Source organism: Opisthocomus hoazin, chromosome 6 (genome assembly GCF_030867145.1).
Source record: "Opisthocomus hoazin isolate bOpiHoa1 chromosome 6, bOpiHoa1.hap1, whole genome shotgun sequence".
Taxonomy (NCBI): Eukaryota; Metazoa; Chordata; class Aves; order Opisthocomiformes; family Opisthocomidae; genus Opisthocomus; species Opisthocomus hoazin.
The window spans coordinates 66,647,443-66,664,366 of NC_134419.1; the positions used below are offsets into that span (position 1 = coordinate 66,647,443).

At 40.8% G+C, this 16,924-nt stretch overlaps 2 protein-coding genes across 7 annotated transcripts in view; one reads left to right on the forward strand and one right to left on the reverse strand.

Moving 5' to 3' along the window:
• The first annotated feature begins 6,607 nt into the window (after positions 1 to 6,607).
• On the forward strand, positions 6,608 to 9,176 carry SFR1 (SWI5 dependent homologous recombination repair protein 1). 2 transcript variants are annotated; one of them, XM_075423693.1, is made up of 4 exons: positions 6,608 to 6,703; positions 7,762 to 8,148; positions 8,368 to 8,469; positions 9,114 to 9,176. In XM_075423693.1, the coding sequence occupies exons 1-4, from the start codon at positions 6,608 to 6,610 to the stop codon at positions 9,153 to 9,155; spliced, it is 627 nt and encodes a 208-aa protein (XP_075279808.1). In that variant the 3' UTR covers positions 9,156 to 9,176. The 2 variants fall into 2 exon arrangements, with proteins under 2 accessions (XP_075279808.1, XP_009940406.1); XM_009942104.1 differs by lacking the exon at positions 9,114 to 9,176 and having other exon boundaries at positions 8,368 to 8,559.
• CFAP43 (cilia and flagella associated protein 43) overlaps positions 6,689 to 16,924 on the reverse strand; it is a 52,356-nt gene continuing 42,120 nt past the window's right edge. For 3 of the 5 annotated variants that reach the window (XM_075423691.1, XM_075423687.1, XM_075423692.1), the window contains 5 exons: positions 15,951 to 16,107; positions 14,956 to 15,120; positions 13,131 to 13,211; positions 11,912 to 12,065; positions 9,548 to 11,262 (listed from right to left, as the gene is read on the reverse strand). In XM_075423691.1, coding sequence (XP_075279806.1) covers positions 11,108 to 11,262; positions 11,912 to 12,065; positions 13,131 to 13,211; positions 14,956 to 15,120; positions 15,951 to 16,107 — 712 coding nt within the window. In that variant the 3' untranslated portion in view covers positions 9,548 to 11,107. Of the gene's footprint in view, positions 7,542 to 9,114; positions 9,171 to 9,547; positions 11,263 to 11,911; positions 12,066 to 13,130; positions 13,212 to 14,955; positions 15,121 to 15,950; positions 16,108 to 16,924 lie in introns of those variants that run through there. The other 2 variants (XM_075423690.1, XM_075423688.1) reach the window with 2 other exon arrangements.

A 16,924-nucleotide genomic window follows, 5' to 3' on the forward strand; every position in this document is an offset into this window, starting at 1 on the left:
TCCACTCTATGGGTAACTGCCCTCAAACTAGCTCACCTGCACTTGCAAATAAACCACATCCACTTTTTCAGCTTCACCAATTTCAGTAGCATGGATAAATGCGAGCAACCTAAGAGTTACATGTGCACAGCATGAAATGAACTTTTGCATTAAGCGCGTGAGAAAATGAAACGAATCTTCAAGCTCCACCACAATCCAAATACCTTTAACACAAAAATATGCTCAGACCATCACAGATGACAAAAACTGTACCAGGGACTAGTTTGGGCAAGGGCTTACATTTAAAAGGCTTGAATTTTCTTGAAATAATGATCAATCAGTTCTCCAGCAAAGACAAGAGCACTGAAGGTCTGTTTATTGTTTCCATTGTCTGCTACAGTCTCATAAAGACTTCAAACTGTAATTTTTGGCATGATTATGTCAGAGAAAATCCCACAAACACACACAAAAATATGAGGCAGTCTTATGCTGTTCCCTTTTATTAGCACTGTGCCTCACCCACTTGGTTATTCGCACACGCAGCAGCAAGAACTAGGAAGCTCACCTCAGCTGGCTCTTACATTATCTTTTGTAATGGTAAATTGCAGTGCCTCTCAGCTACAATAAATTATGTCAGTTTTTCTTTTCAAGACAAGTATCTTGAAAATTGAAATAAAAAATAAGTGATAGTCTAAGCAAGTTCCAGATGTAAAGCAGAAAAGGACACAAAATTTTACTTTTGCTTTAGCTTCACGCTGATGTCATTCTGCTGAATTCACGGTAATTCACGGACATTTGCACCATTATGAGAGCAGAATCTATCTCCCAAGGACAGGTTTTGTTGTAGCAAACTGGTTTTACTCCAAGAATCTCGTCTATAAAGCCCTTCTCTTGACATATTTACATGGCTATAAGCAAGTCAGAACATTTTTCTGAGGAGCGAATTGCAGCCAGCAAAAACACAGCCCTAGGCCCATACTGAAGTGGGCAGGATTTTAAAAATTTCTGCAGCAGTTAGTGGTTAGGCACATAAAAACACTCCACCCTCCTGCCTCAGGCGAGAGAGAATATGCAGACAGTGCAGTGTGTACTTCATGCGTCAGGATACATCATTTGGCTGTAAACAAGATCAACAGATTTCAGAAAATTGAGAGAAGGGGGTAATGCATATGTGCCTCACGACTTAGTATGTTGGCTAACATCTCAGTTACTCATTGGCAATGTTTAGGGAGAAAAAGCCTGGCTGTTGTGCTCAGCAAGCTGCTAAATCGAAGTTTTGTGATGTTTCTTGCACTCTGGAAGAGAAGAACCCATAAAGTCAAACTGGAGTCTCCACACTCAAAGTCAGTGGGTTTGGAGACCGTAGGACAATATCCTTTACTATTACTCTCCACTTTGGCCTTGCTACTACAGATGATGCCCATATATATGGGGAATATAACATATTCTTGTCCTGTCAGTGCTGATGTGTGAGCCTGAGTGCTCTTCTGGTAATATGAGATTAATGAAAGATGATACATAGAGAAAATCTTTCAATTGTGCAGACAAACTCGTGTAAACAGAAAAAAAAATCCAATCACTAAAACGTCATCACAGAAACACCAACGAAAATAAAACCAGGAAGCACATTTTCCTTCTGGTTCTTTGGGGAAACAAGTTTCTCTGAAAGGAAGCAGTGTATTCGGCAAATAGAGCTCCATAATTTTATTACCCAGTGCACAATTTCCTATGCATTTTTTTCTTTCATTTTACTTACTCCAAACTATTCTGATCACAAAAGCAATTTTTTAAAAAAATCAAACAATAGCATTATAGTGCTTAATAAAGACTATTGCAATGAACTTGCTAGCTGTGTGCACATACTGGTGAGCTTAACTGAACAGTATGAGAGACGCTCTACAGTGTGCCATAAACATGCCAGTATCAATAAAACATGGATAATCTCTTTTCCTCAAGGGAAACAGATGTGCACCTTTTCAGAGGAAGGTTTTAGTGTGACTCCTGTTTGCCATCATTAAGTTACAGGTAAAATAATATCCATCACCATTGGGTTTCTGCAATAAAAGTACTGGATAGTCACCACAGAGTGAGTGATGACACTCTAGTTCCTAGCTCCATCAGGAGCCTCCTGACAGATATTGGACAAGTCATGTTTTTGCAGTACTACGTGTAAACACCAAGTAAACCCATACATAAATGTGGTAAACACAGCTAAACGCTTAATACCAACCTGAAACAGGATCTATTCCCACAGTGATTACCCACCAGTAAATACTGATGATAGTATTTCCTTTACTCTATGTGTAACACATCAAACTCATAAACCCAACATCTGGAACCATCTTTCTATATTCACAGTCTCAAGCAGACTGTAATCTTCACTTGGGGTGGGGCACGTGGGTGTTGCTCTAATAAAGCTGCAATGATAATTCACAGGATGACTTTTTCATGTGTTATGATCCTGTAAAATCTTACTGGAATCTCAGCTGGCAAATGATCTAAAATCTCAAACTTTCTGTTGTTCTTGTGCAACTCAACTGTTAACATGTCCGTACAACAGAGCATGAGTAATTTAGAGCAGGGACAATCCTTGAGACAGAAGGAAGTACGCTGTGAACTTGGAGACATGCCATCTCAAAGCTTCAGTGTATTTGAGATCCAACGCACTTGATAAATTTGCAGCAGAAGTTCTATTAGCACTTTTGCACTCAGAACTCCATTTTTAATATACTAAAAAATAAAAATATTTATGATATTAAATTAGCTGCAGGCATTAAAAAAACCCCACAACATAAAAGGGGTAGGTTTAAAAAAAGCATCCAAACTGCCTCAATAGTTGAGGCATTGTGTGAGTTTTTTCGCTAAACGGTTATAACCGATCATACAACTTAGTCACATAATCTAACTTCTGACATTTCCTACTGAGATTAGTATTTCTAAGTGCATTGCACCCACAGATACCCGACTCCTATACAAGGAGTAATCTAAAGGCTCCAAGTTCCTAGATTTCGCAAAGTGACTTGGTCTAGATGGGCTTTGAATGCTTAGATACTTTTTACTGTAGGACAAGAAAAAATTGCCATCATCCCTGTGAAATTCTATGTGAAGTGAACTAATCTGTGTATACTTACGGTCAAAAGCACAGCAACTGCTAACATATTATCACACCTACACCCAGTGCTTACTCACCTCTCAGTGCAAGAGTGTATCTTGTCTCAATACAGATGGGAGTTACACATGGTGAATATTGCACATCCTCATCTGCAGTTGTGAGGAGGAACCAGGCAGGACATTAATGCTTCTGCTACACAAATTTAGGGCATGATCTAGTGAGCGCGTGTGGGTGCACGTATCCCGTGCGCAACACTCAGCGCAGCTGCGTGAGGCCTCCCTCGATGCACAGCATGGAGCAGTCCAGCTGCAGGCAGCGTGGGAGGAACCACCGAGACACCTTCCCTGTCACCTCTACGGCTTCCACAGCTCATTTTCTCAGTCCTGACAGTGTTATTGGGAAAACATTCTGTACAAATCCGTTTTGAGAAACGTCAATCCACGTGGGGAACCCAGGCCCGCAGCATGGAAGGGAACTTTGCTGAGAAAGACAGGAAAACCACGCTTGCTTCCGCAGCGCCTCTGAGCATCTGGGCACTCTAATCCTGCTCTGCACTGTGCGACTGCAACTACAGCTGGGGCTGCTCCCCGTCACAATCACAACGTACTTGCCTGTTTTTCCAGTCTAGTTTCTTCATTTTCACGTCTTTCTCCTTCCCTCACAACCAGGACAGTGCTGTGCAGATCACACTTCTCCTGGTTGTGTTGCTCGGGTACAGTTTTTCCCCTTCTGTGAGGAGACAGTGCCTGAGGCAGAGGTGATGGGCGGCTTGAGGTGGAGAGCTGTGGTTCCCTTCGCTGAGAGGAGCGGCTGGGCCTGGACCTGCCCCACCACTCATGGTGGGAGCGCTCACGTTCAGGCTGGAGCTCCCCTCCCTGGCACAGGGACACCTGCAGCGAGATGGCACCTGGCCTTGACCAAGACCCAGGGACGCCCCGCACTGGGAGCTCCAGAAGCCCTGCTCTGCTCGGCACTTTGCCGCAGCCGCTCCCAGACGCGCACTCACCGCCCGCCCAACTGCAGTCACAAGCTTCGCGCGCCCGCCCGCACCACAGCCCCACACGGCCTCTCACCGCGCGCAGGCGCACTGCCGGCGCCACAGCCGCCCCGCCCCTTTCCCCCGGAAGCGGGAGATTGAAGCGCTGGGGCCGGTGAGGCGCCGGCGCTGTCGGGAGGGCTCTCTCCGTTCCCGGGTGCCTGGGGTGGGGAGCGGGTGCGGTGCCCCGCGGTCGAGGTGTGGGTAAGGGAGAGCGTCCCTCAGGGCTGTCTCCTGCCTTGACCCCCGCCCCGGGCCCAGCCGGCTCCTCGGGGCGGGCGAGGCCGCCTTAGGGCCGGTGGCCTCGCGCTCCGTGAGGGGCCTCCGCTGGCTCCGCGGCGTGTGAGCAGCCCCGGGCTTGGGCCGCGGGTCGCTGCTGTGCTCCCTCCTTGGGGCGCCGCTCGGCCCTCCCCGGCGCGTCGCCTCAGGCAGAGCCCTTCGGATCCTGGGGGCCGCCCGGCCTTCTTTCTGCTCCTCTGTAGGGTGGAAAAGTAGCTAGGGAAAAACTGTCTCCGAGGGTTGATAGGGCCTTCGGCTGGTGAGAGGAGAACGTAAAGGGAGCGAGTGCTGTGACACGAGGTACTGAAAAGCAGAACTGCGGCACGTAGCAGCAGGGACTCACCCAGACTGCGAAATCAAGTAAGTACTGAAGTGCAAAATTGTCTTCTCCCCTCCTGGCCCAAGCTTTCTTCACTTGCTGGACAGAATTATTTTTCTGTGTGATAAATAGCATCACTGCTTGAAAACGTAAAGGATTCTTATACTGCGATCTTGGGGAAGGATTTAAGGGTGCAGGAGATCTATGTGAATGTGCTGCCAGACAGAGTTAAAGCATTAGTAAACCCCTAGTATTCATTGTAGTCGTCATTTAAAGACAAATAATTAGTATTCATTAGTATTCATTCATCAATAATATTCACTGTAGTCATCATTTAAAGACAAATAATCTGCATTAGGATGTAAAGGCAGAGAGTCACAGAATTTATTTTGGAACAGTTGGACAAGTCTGTTGAAGCTAGCTCTTAGGCTTGAATTTATTTTACTGCTTAGTAAGATTTATTACAATTGTGACATACTGTATATGTAGCTATGATGTAGCTTTTTCTAGGCTCTTGCTTACATTAAGAAATAATAGTGTTAACTTGCATTATATTTAATGGGTGCTGTGGGCTTCCTGTTTAATTGATTGTTATGGTTAGATTGATAAAATACCCAATTAACTAGACTTTCTTTAGTGAAGTCTGGGATTTTTGTAATAGAATACCATATATTGAATTTTGAACAACCTGGGGGGAATGTTGTGTAAGATAAATGGGGACCTGTGTCCTTTGGTATAGAGCCAGGAAGACCAGGGTTGCTGGGTTAGCAAGGCTCTGATGTGTTTCACCTCTGAAGAGGAAGCCCCTTGTGCCAGTCATATGCTGCCTAGTGACTTGTTTGCAGGATTCTATTTTTACGAGGCTTCTGTTTTGAAATTCCTAATTGCAATTTGCCGGTAAACAGAAGTGTAGCTGATGATTTTCCAACTGCATTTTGGTCATTAGCAGGTGGTTCAAAAGTGCTAAACTAAGTTAAACATTGTCAAATTGATTTGAAGTTGGTACCTGCTGAGAGGTATGACTTACCATTTTAATTAAGGCGCTTTTCTGAGCGAACTGGGGATGCTTACTTTTAATCTAAAATTCTACTTGTGTGAGCAGTTACTTTTTTAAGCAGCATCCCTAGAAGGATCAAATGAGACAGTGGATTATTTTAATAGATCTGGGTACCCAATTATTTTGTTTTACAGAAAAGATTGTTTATACACGTGGACAATAAAAATCTTGTGGCTCCCAACAACCTTTCCATCACTACTTGGGATGCGGTTAAATGAAAGGAGTGGTTCTTCACAACCTGTCTTAGTAAGGATTATTCCTTTGAATAAGACAAGCAGTAAAGGGTCATTCACATTAAGAAAACACAGTTTGTTTGGAGTGAGCTTTTTTGATGACTTTGATGTTGCAGGATCTGACCCTGGATTTGTAGGCATACCATACTGGGTTCAATTGCTTCTTAAGTTGTCTTGCTCCTTTTTAACACTTGAAAGAGGATATCGGATGGAAAAAAAGATAATGGAGAATACCTGTAAGACTATTTATAGTATTTTTAATCTTTTAAAGAAAAAATTCCGTAGAGCTTTGTGAGTGAGGGGAAAAATAATATCAAAAATTCATAGTAAGATACTTTATATGAGTTAGTAGTGTCATTCATCTTCTTGAAGAAGAGCCATTCACAAAGCAAGATGCTACTTAGCACATGAAACAGTTGTGTAACTTATGCACATATCTTTTTCGAACTTAGAAATTAGAAAATAAGCCTTAGTATTTTTTATTAGAGCTTTTTACTCATTTCTGCAGTGACATGGCTCATTATAATCAGCTGAAAATGGCATCATTCATAATTCATTCTGTCTTTTAACAGAAACTGCTATCCATCTCGAGATGGAAGAACCAGTGCTCGATAAATTAACATCTTTGTGCCATACTCCAGAGGCTTCTGGGACAGCAGTTCCGCAGGGGACTAGTTCATGGAAACAGGTATGAAACCTTTTTTTTTTTCCCCAATAATGTGACTCTTCATAGCAACCAAAATACTTGTGAAATCATCAAGGAGTTGGAAGTCACTGAGCTACTGTTTGCTGGAAAGCTAAAGATAGGTAGCTTACACCTACAGCTACAAGGTTGTCCAGGTGAGGAGTGTGCTTGGTATACTTTGCTTGAATATGCAGATGTTTGCTGTGAATACAAAGGGATGGAGCAGTATAACTCAAATGCCACACTAATAAATTTAAATACTGTTTAGGGTTTGTGGTGGGTTTTTTGTTGTTTTTTTAATTTCCTCTTCAGTTTTCTCAAATCCTAGTTTTCTGGGTTGCTGTGCATGCAGAATGACTTTCTGCAACTTCTGCTTGCACTTGAAGAAAGTACACTGCTTTCAGTTTATAAATTCTCTGTAATGCTGAGCTCTACTTTGGTGTCCATCCTAGCAGGCGTTATGGTGATGCTGTCATGCTCAGCATCCAGACCTATGCAGGATAGGGCTAGTTTGCAAGTGTTCGTTGGCTGATCCCTCTCTCCCGTATTTTAGTTCATTTTCACAGGTAAAAATGTTAGACGCAGATTGTTTAAAAAAACAAAACATGTTTTATACTAGTGCTAACACAAAGTGTAAATGTGGTGGGATGGAACAGCAAAAAACCCCTATCCCTTATCTCCAGTAAACTAGAGGGGGAAATTGAACATGATGGAATAAAATCAGCCAAGTTGAAAAATGCCATGTATCTTCTGCGGAAAGACTAGATGAGTAGGTTTGCCTCAACGGAATACAGGATTTGCTCCCAGAAAATGTGGAGGTACATCTTTCCATATCTTGCAGCTGTGTGTGCAAATATATGTGAAAGGAAAGCGTTAACTTTGTTCAAATTTGTGAAAGCTATAGAGGGAATTAGGAAGTCTGGTTTTACAATGATCTTTACATATATGACATAATCTATGTAAATAATAACCAGGGTAAACAGTTCTTTGACATTTGATCAAAAATTAGATTATTCTGATTCCTCTGTTTTTTGGTTTTGTTTATTTTTTTCTTTTTTTAGCCAATGAGTGCAGCTCTGAGGGAGCGATTAAGGAAAACAAGACGTTCATTTAATGCTAATTTTACAGTGGCAAAGCGGCTCAAAATAGACACTGAAGAAAAAGACTGTGCTGATGCTGACAAAGGGTGCCAGCCAAAGACAAGTACAGATTGTTCCAGATTACAAGATGGTTCTGAAAACCTGGAAAGAAATGGCACTGGACATACATGTTTCAAAAGTCCCGTACAGGAGAGTGGTCTCTGTGGATTAGCAGAGAATTCTGATGTGCTACAGGTTGATCTTGGCCAGCAACAGTCCATGGAAGAAAAAGTAAGGCTGGTAAAACAAGTGCAAGAGAAGGAAGAACTGCTTCGAAGGCTCAAACTGGTTAAGATGTATCGATCTAAGGTGAGGTGAACCTCTGAAAAAGCAGTTTTAAGTAATTCTTTGAAGTAGAATTCATAGTGTAATCCTCATTTATTAACTTCAGCAACAATACTGACTCACTTTTTTGTGTGCTGTTTGTGTACTGTCTCAGTTTAAGGTGTTTTATAAAAATAGGGTATCAAAACCCACCACATTTCAGCAAATGACAAGTTGCAGATTTTTTTTTTGTCCCAATTGCAGAACAACCTGTCTGAACTGCAGGCTTTGATAGCGAAGTGGAGAAGTCGTACCCAGCTGATGCTATGTGAACTACAGTCAGCCTTTTCTGCAGATGGCAAGAAAGTGAGTCTTACTCAGCTGATAGATACGTTTGGATTAGAAGACCAGTTATTGCACTACAGCAGAACAGAAGAAGATTTTGTAGATGCATAATCTACATGTGCAAAGCTTTCAGTTACATGTATAAGAAAAGACTGAATGAATTCTGATCACATAAGGAGTGTTGATCAGACAGTGAACTTCCTGCTTTGAGGTTAGGAGGTTTTCTCAGGAGGTATTTGTAAAGCTGTGTACCTAGATACAGTAGGTGCTGTAAAAGGCAGTAATGGGAAAGATTGATCTTGTGCTGTTTTGGAAAACCTGGTGTGATAACATGATCAGTGAATTGTTATTTAATAAAAATAAAATTAAATTGAGTCATACTTTAACAAGTAGAAGGCAATCCATTCTTTGATTAGTCTGCATGGTTACTTGAAATAATGATTTCAAATTAATTGCTACTTTGTTGATGTTCAGATGGGGAAGAGTTCAGTTCTTTGTTCATTTTACAAATGTCTTGCTGCTGCCATTCGGTTAATGACAGCATTTTGTGAGTTAAGTAAAGGTAACTAATTTTCATGTTGTTAATATTCCGAAGCTGCAATGAGATGTTCTCAGTAGCTTTAATTATCACCGAAGAAAATGTGCCATAATGCACTCCTTTTCAGATACTGGCCCAGACAGTTGTCTTCAGGGAAGCTGTCTCTTGAGCATTCTGCCACAGCCTGAGATAATAGAAGGGAAAGCAAGAAAATTGCAACCAACATCTGTCAACTCTACCATTTCATGTGAGAGCCAAGGTGTTTTCTCTCTTCAAATAAATGAGAAAAACAAGACCTTGTCTAATGGGAGTGCTTCAACTACAGCATCATAAAGCTGAATAAAACTTAAGTGTTTCATTTGTCCTCCAATAAATGTTGTCTCTTTAAAATTGTTTTTATCAATTTGAAATTGTTTACTTTCTCATCATGGCCTATGCATATAATTTGGTGACTTCTGTCTGCTTTTATTCTGATCAAGTGTAACAGTACATAAATCTTAACTACTCTACAACTCTCCCTGCTATGAATATTGTTTTGTATGTGATCACATTCCTTACAGGTTGTACCTTAACTGTTTTGTTTACAGGTGCCATTTCCTATTTGCTTAATATGGAAGTAATTTCTTACAGAATCACAGAAGGGTAGGGGTTGGAAGGGACCTCTGTGAGTCCTCCAATCCAACCCCCCTGCCGAAGCAGGGTCACCTACAGCAGGCTGCACAGGACCTTGTCCAGGCGGGTCTTGAATATCTCCAGAGAAGGAGACTCCACAACCTCCCTGGGCAGCCTGTTCCAGGGCTCTTACGTATCTTAACGGAAAGAAAATCGAAGATCCCACAGATTCTTTTATCATTGATAGGGCTCATTAGACCTAAATCTGTACCTACAACTTCCTCTTAAGAATACTAAATGTTGCTGTCCATGGAGAATTAATGCAGAATAGCCTCTATTGCTAATTGCATCATGAGTATTGAGCCACTCTTTCTTCTGCCTCTTTAGGTTAATAAAAACAGATGATGGCACCTGGTGGAGGGGGTGGTTCTCTTCCCTGAGATCCTTGGCAAATTTGGATTTCTGCTGCTTCTAGGGAAGTTTCAGCAGGGAGGAAAAAGCCTTGCCAGAAGAATGGGGATGTAATTCGAATCCTTACAGGCCCCAGTTAGAGATGATAAAGCAAAAACAGGTGGTGTACAAGATGATAACAGAAGTAGTTGTCCTTACCAGTGTATAATTTTGTTAAACTAATGTATCAAATGCTCTCACAAGGGAATGAGTTAAGATTTTATGTGAATTTATAAAAGGAGGAGAAGAATCGACATACACCATGGAAGAGGGAAATAAAAATTGGTCAGAACACTTGAGTAGGTAGATCCTCCTTCAGGAGTGGTTAATTTTATCAAGGATTCTTCATTTTTCTCAACTGCCTGGCAGAGATCTAGCAGGAGAATAGGATATCAGTGCGAAGGGGTGGGAGATAGCAGCACCTGTTTCAGGAGGCCAGGTGCATCCAAATGTGGTTTTCCTGTGCTTGTACCAGTGGCAGCAGCCACAGCTGCTAGTGGCTGGGGGTAATTATGCTATCATAAGCAGCTGCAGCTTTTGGGACTGGGCCAGGTAGCACACCTGGTAATACCAGAGCATAGGTTCATCTCTCAGCAACCTACACCTGTGCCATCACAGGTGTAAATATAATTTAAAAAAGCAAAATTAAGTCAAAGCCACAAACACTAATTTTAACAGATGCAAGTTCATGGATTCCTTGCAGCACTTCACCTTCAGAATGTTCTACAGTTTGCCTACTGCAGGCTAAGGATACGCATATACACCTGTTCTATCAGTCTACAATTTCTTGCACCCTTTGTTTTCTGCAATGAGCCTACATAGTTTATATAATCAAAACAGCAGAAATAAATACATCTCATAAGCTGAAATATAAGGGTGATAAGGGTAGGTATAGAATGTACAAAACAGACAAACATGCATCTTTCAAACTGAAGTTACTTTTAAAGAAATCAGAAGAAATCATTTGTGGAAAGAAAAGTCCAGGGAGAAAAGGCAGATGTCCAAGCGCTTCCTCTTAGACAAGACCATGGTATTATAAATCTACCTGGACTCTGATTTTTAAAGAAGAGGGAATGTTCTTAATCTCAGTCTTTCAACTTGTGCCTGAAGAATTTCAAACTCTTCCTGTTCCTTGACAAGACCCCGTAGGTGTTTCTGCTTCAAAATCTCTCGGTAACGCTGCTTTGCAATCTTTTCAGAAACACGCTGTGTGTCTGGATAACACAAAATACAAGGGTTAGCCTGTACTTGTAGGGGATGCATAGTCTATATTTGGACCTGTCCTGGGGTTATTCCAAGTTCAAAACAGGCAAACATTTTTAAAAAGGCTCACCGTTGGCTTTAAGAGTCTTTATAGTACTGAATAAAGCAAAAAATTTCAATAAGGCATTGGGCATGCTTCCTTGAGTGTCTAGCAAGTACCCACTGTTTTGAAAATCTGTAACTGTTTTACTAGTGGAGAGGTCTCTACAGTTTTCCCAACAGTGACTACCATTCTCAGCTTCACGTTACTTTCTCAGTTCCCTTGAATGTGTGTGAAGAAGTGGGTTGAACAGTTCTGACAAAGAATGAAAGCATGTTGCCTAATGAAGGTATTAATGACTATAATACTTTGTCTTAAATAGTTTCAGCAATTCAGTCAATTAACTTTGGTTACAAGAGCAACAATCCCTAGGTATGCTCTTAAGTAAACAATGTTAAATTGCTGTGGTAGGAAGGGCACTGCTAATTGCCCACATACAGCGCTAAGCAGGCACTCCTTGCCCCTTAGCTGATGCTGGTGGAGAACAGGACCATCTAGCCTTTAAAGATATTTTCTGAATGTTTTTTGCTTGTGACTTAAAGTGCATTACTATGACTCACCAGCTCCCTCAAAGATATGCCTCCTCTCTGAAATGCAGACAAGCATTTCTTTCAGCTCCAGGCAGAGCTCGTAGTTTGCTTGCTCTTTTAAGCTGATGCACTTCTCCAGCTCTTTAATTCTTTTCCGACAGTTCTTCACGTTCTTCTTGTGCAGCTGTCCATTTCCAAATGAATGAATCAAATATAAGAGATAATACAAAAGCTGTTCAGACAAACTTTTGGTGGAAACCTATAATCTTAAGCACTGCATTGTAGCTCAATAAACTGTACTGTATTTTGACTTGACTAGTAGCACATTGCAGCTTTACTTCGTGCAGTGTCTTTCACACACACTGTATTCCAGTATGCTTTATTATGAGGTTCTAATGTAAGTAGCAGACAAGGAGGTATGGGTCAGGGAGATAGATACATTAAAGATAACACTTGAAAGGCAAAGGGAGGAAAGGAAGTCAAAGGAATCGGTGAGTTGAGAACACTCTCTTGGCTGCTAGGAGCTGCTGAAGTAAGGGTTGTTGTGCTGAAGCTGTCAGATGGGCGGTAAAGGGACAAGGTAAATATTAAAGCTTGAAGAGGAAGAGGAGGCTGATGCTAGCTAGAGCAGCCTGGATAAAATCCAGTGAAATCACTTAAAAACAAGGGTAATTGTAATTTGAATGTTGAAGTAGATGATGGAGCCAGCAAATCAGATTGTTGTGTCTGTGTTATTTTGAATATAGGGGGGGAGTGATATTATGAACAGGCTGGTGCTCCTGGAGAGAAACTTTTAGCAGTGAAGACTGGAAGAATGCTTAATTAGAAATGGAAGAGTGACTTTTATAGGCAATGCTGTGTAAGAAGTGATAAGCAGATCTGCATTCAGATGTTCAGGAAGGAAAGCATTTAATTCCAGTAACCGAACAAGTAGCTTTCTCTCCATAGGGTTGATCTATGCAGCAGTCAATGTATGATGACTGCTTCCAAAGACTTTAGAGAACTGCTTCTGTAGAGAGCTCAGCACAAGTTGAAGAAACCATTGAAAGCCAGATGAATAAATACATGGATATATATATTCATCCACGTGTTACGGCTATGCTCCAACAGTCCTTGAGTTAGCTGAAGAGTTAGTATGCCTACATCAGTTGCAGTTATTCCTTACAAACACCTCTTGCTAATGAAGGCGAGGAGTTGCACTTAAACTAAGAATGTATCTCTCAAATGTAGTGGTTCACTTAGGATTTACCTTATCCATGATGCTAAGAGTCTGCTCCATCACTGAAATGCGGTGGGTGACGCGGCTATCGTAGTTCAGCACAGTTAGGAACTGAAGAATTAAAAACAGAAAGAAACCATCTTATTAAGACTGTTTCTTCTCAACAATTCCACACTGCTGTAAAGACAATCATACTATGTGAAACTCAAAAAACTAGAATCCTGCACACTGGAAAGGCTTACTAATGATCATAAATGGCCATTGTAAGATATTCTTGGATGCTCTGTGAATACTAGACTGCACAGCTGTTAAAAAGTTATCTATTCTGTGTTAATGGAAACAAAGACCACGCAAATTTGTTGCGAGGTTGTCAAAAAACCCAAGGTACACTTTTGCTTATAAGGTAGTCTAAGGTAACACAATTGGAGGCCAAAGTGCTATAGTCTGTCTTTAGGCCAGAAAATCACAGAATCACAGAATGGTAGGGGTTGGAAGGGACCTCTGTGGGTCATCTAGTCCAACCCCCCTGCCGAAGCAAAAGAAAGTGATTATTTTCTGTCAAGTGGCTTCCTAGTAATTCTTAATTCTTTTATAGTTCTTATATCTGTATAGTAATTCAGGTTTCAGGGAACTTAAGGATTTTTTCTTGGGCACACTGCTACTAAAATATCTCTTTATCAAATGACAACTGGTAAAACAGGCTGTATGACCCATAATGGGCAGTAGACGAGTTTCTGTAGATGTAGATTCACCCTTCCAGAGTACTGTCTCACCAAAGCGACAGGTAAAACTTTGTGGACTGCTCTAGTTAGAAGAGGAGAAACAGGAAAGACCCAGCAGGCTCCTTGCCTACAGCACCAAACTGCTTTCACTCATTCCATGTGCTTTCAGGTCCTTGCCCACATGCATTTATCTAAGCCATCTTTCTTTCTGTTCCTATTGTTGGGGTCTCTGTTGCTTTGTCTTTCCAACTAACCCCACATTTCTACTCAAAAAGTGAAGTCAAGCCCCTCAGAGCATTCAAATTCTGATTAAGCTGGTATACACCTTTGCTATGTGCAAGTCTAACTCTCTGAAGGGCAATAGTTCTGCTCACCAGTTTAAATGAAGTTTGAGCTAACGGCAACAATCTGGTGATAAATTTTGCTACAAGAACTTCTCAGTATGTTGTCACATCACCTCTTTGAAAAGCTGTTTTGGGGGTGTTAGTTACAGAAGACCCTTGGCCGTGATTCAGAAGTGAACAAGCAGTTTGGAGAGCAGCAAAACAATGAAGCCTGAGCAAAACACATTTTGGATTTTCTTTTAATCTTTTGATTGAATTGCAATATCCTTACCTGTTCTCCAACATTTTTAATTTTCTCTGTGCTTTGTAACTCTCCCCACGGCAACATCTCTAGCCTACCCATCCTCCAACATCCCTTACGCCCCTCACCTCATCATCACAAAACCATCAAGGAATGCGCAATCTTTGTATACTAAGCAGAAGTTACGGTATTTCTGTGAGATATCAGAGGGGGGCACCTCAGCTCTTTCACTTAAAAGGAAGTTACAGTGCTTTATTTAAAAGATCTGTTCCTTGTGGCTGCAAAATCCTGATTCCTTACTCTGAGTGCCAATTTTGAAACGCTAAGAGTTAACGCCAATTTTGCCTTTGTTTACACCTTAACATCCCAAACAACTTCATCACTGATCAATCTCAAGAGTAGAACTTCTGTTTGAAAGCTGAACTGTTGACTTATTAGGTATCAGGTTTCTCCATAGTAGTAAGAGACTTAAGAGGTATAAACAATCTTGCAGGTATAGGCAGCAAAATTTTCTGCCGTCAAAATATAAATTAGAGAAAGTAACTCACTAGCTGACGATCTTTTGAAATAGGTAATGTTACAATATCCCGAGCCTTCTGTTTCAGATCTTCTATCTGCATTCTCATCTTCTTGTGTTCCCATTCCAGCTGAAGTATCCCTTTAGAGAATTCTTTACATTCCACCATGCTAGCAATTTTTTTTTCTCCCTGAGCCTGAAAAAAGAGATTAATCTTCATTAACACACAGATTATGGAATAATTATTTGCAACAAGATGGGCAAGCTTCCAAAGTTATAATGTTAGTAAGGAAAACATGCTATACTGCATTCTGTTTCCAGACTTTGCTCCATATGGTTGCCTTTTGTGGAATTTTGTTCCCTTTTACGCTCTGTGTCACAGCCTTAGTTCATAGAAGGAGATGAAAATTACAGCTAACCTCGCTCTCCATCTTTCTATCTTTTATAAGAATGCAAAGGCTTTTTAAGTCTACAGAATACAAACTTCCTCTGTATCGGGTATTCTCCAGTTGTTACTGAAGGCTTTGTGCAGTAGCAGTAACAAGCAATTTTTGTACAGCTAGAATGCCCAAGAACATTTAATGAGAGTATGAAGAACTGTTTTAAGTAGGATCACCAATTTTACCTTATATTAAAAAAGTGTAATAATTTTTAAAATCTTAGTGTAAGCTACTGTTCAAATGCTTCTTAACTACAAGTTTGCCTTCAGGGAATTTTCAGACTGGTGCCCAGGACATTAGCATTTTCTATTTACAGCGTGTGTGTAAGTGATGGTGTCTAAAAACTGTTGCCATTTCATTGATCTGAATTGTATTGATCAAACATCAAGAAATCAGTCTGTATTGCAATCTTTACATCATGATAAGACACATTACAGAATTCTTAATAGCTTCTAGACTACAATTGAGCCTACTGGTGTGTAGTAATGAATTGAAACTAGTTGTCAAACTGGAGAAAAAGCAGAGCCCCTGAAGGACAATACAATTATTTAAAAAGCTTAAATTTCCTTCAGATAATGTAAATTACCATGATAGAGCAATTCAGTTCTTCAATAACATTCTTCTTAATTAGAATGGCATCAGTGTAGTCTGGGATCTCAGTACTTTCTAATTCCACTTGTCCTTGTTTTAGCAAAAACTGGACAGTCAAATTCAACTGAAGTTTCGTCTTTCCCTCCTGTAGCCTAAAACGGCAGAAAACAAAAACAATGTTTAGTGATTTCAACAGGATTATATAAATCCTCCCACGATTCTCAAAATGTTTGTATTTATTGCTGGTAAGTGGTACGTTCATGTAGAGGTCACTCTTTGACAGCCTGTCTTCTATTTGCACCCAAAGTGACTAAAGAATTTGCAACTTATTTCCATATATGAAGTTTTCAACCATGGGATTCAGTTAACATACTCTAGCAGATGGTCTGACAGAAAGTGTCCTTACTGAACAGAAATCGTAACAACAATTGAAAAGCAAATGGAAAAGACTCCCAGCCAGCACCCATTTTCTCGTATAATTTATCCTGGGGTTTGTTCCTGAATGACGATGAATGTGAAAATTATGTCACATATATGAAAAAATGAAATATTGCAGGTTCAAGCAGCTCAGTGATATCAGATGTCACGTGACTGAGCACCATCTTGTAATTCGGAGTGATCACTGTATTTTAGGTCTACATGAGCAAAATTTAACTGAGCTAGCTAGATCATACATGGCCTTGAAGGCTTTGGGGGACTGACTGCATGATGCAGCTTTTGGGTCAGTCAGTTTGCATTGAAAACCATGCTGTCACCCTTACTGATGTTGTTACTTTAGATGGTAGATTAAGACTGGTTTGGCCTGCTCACGGGTGCTGCAATAACACCTAATTTCAGAAATGTCGTAGGTTTCTTAGATGAATCCTAGATAAAAAAGTGTTGAAGAACACAGCTGTGTAATTCTGTATGCAACTTTCAGTTCTGTGTTGGGGGACTATTAAAATGTAGCTGAACATAGGAAAAGAAACA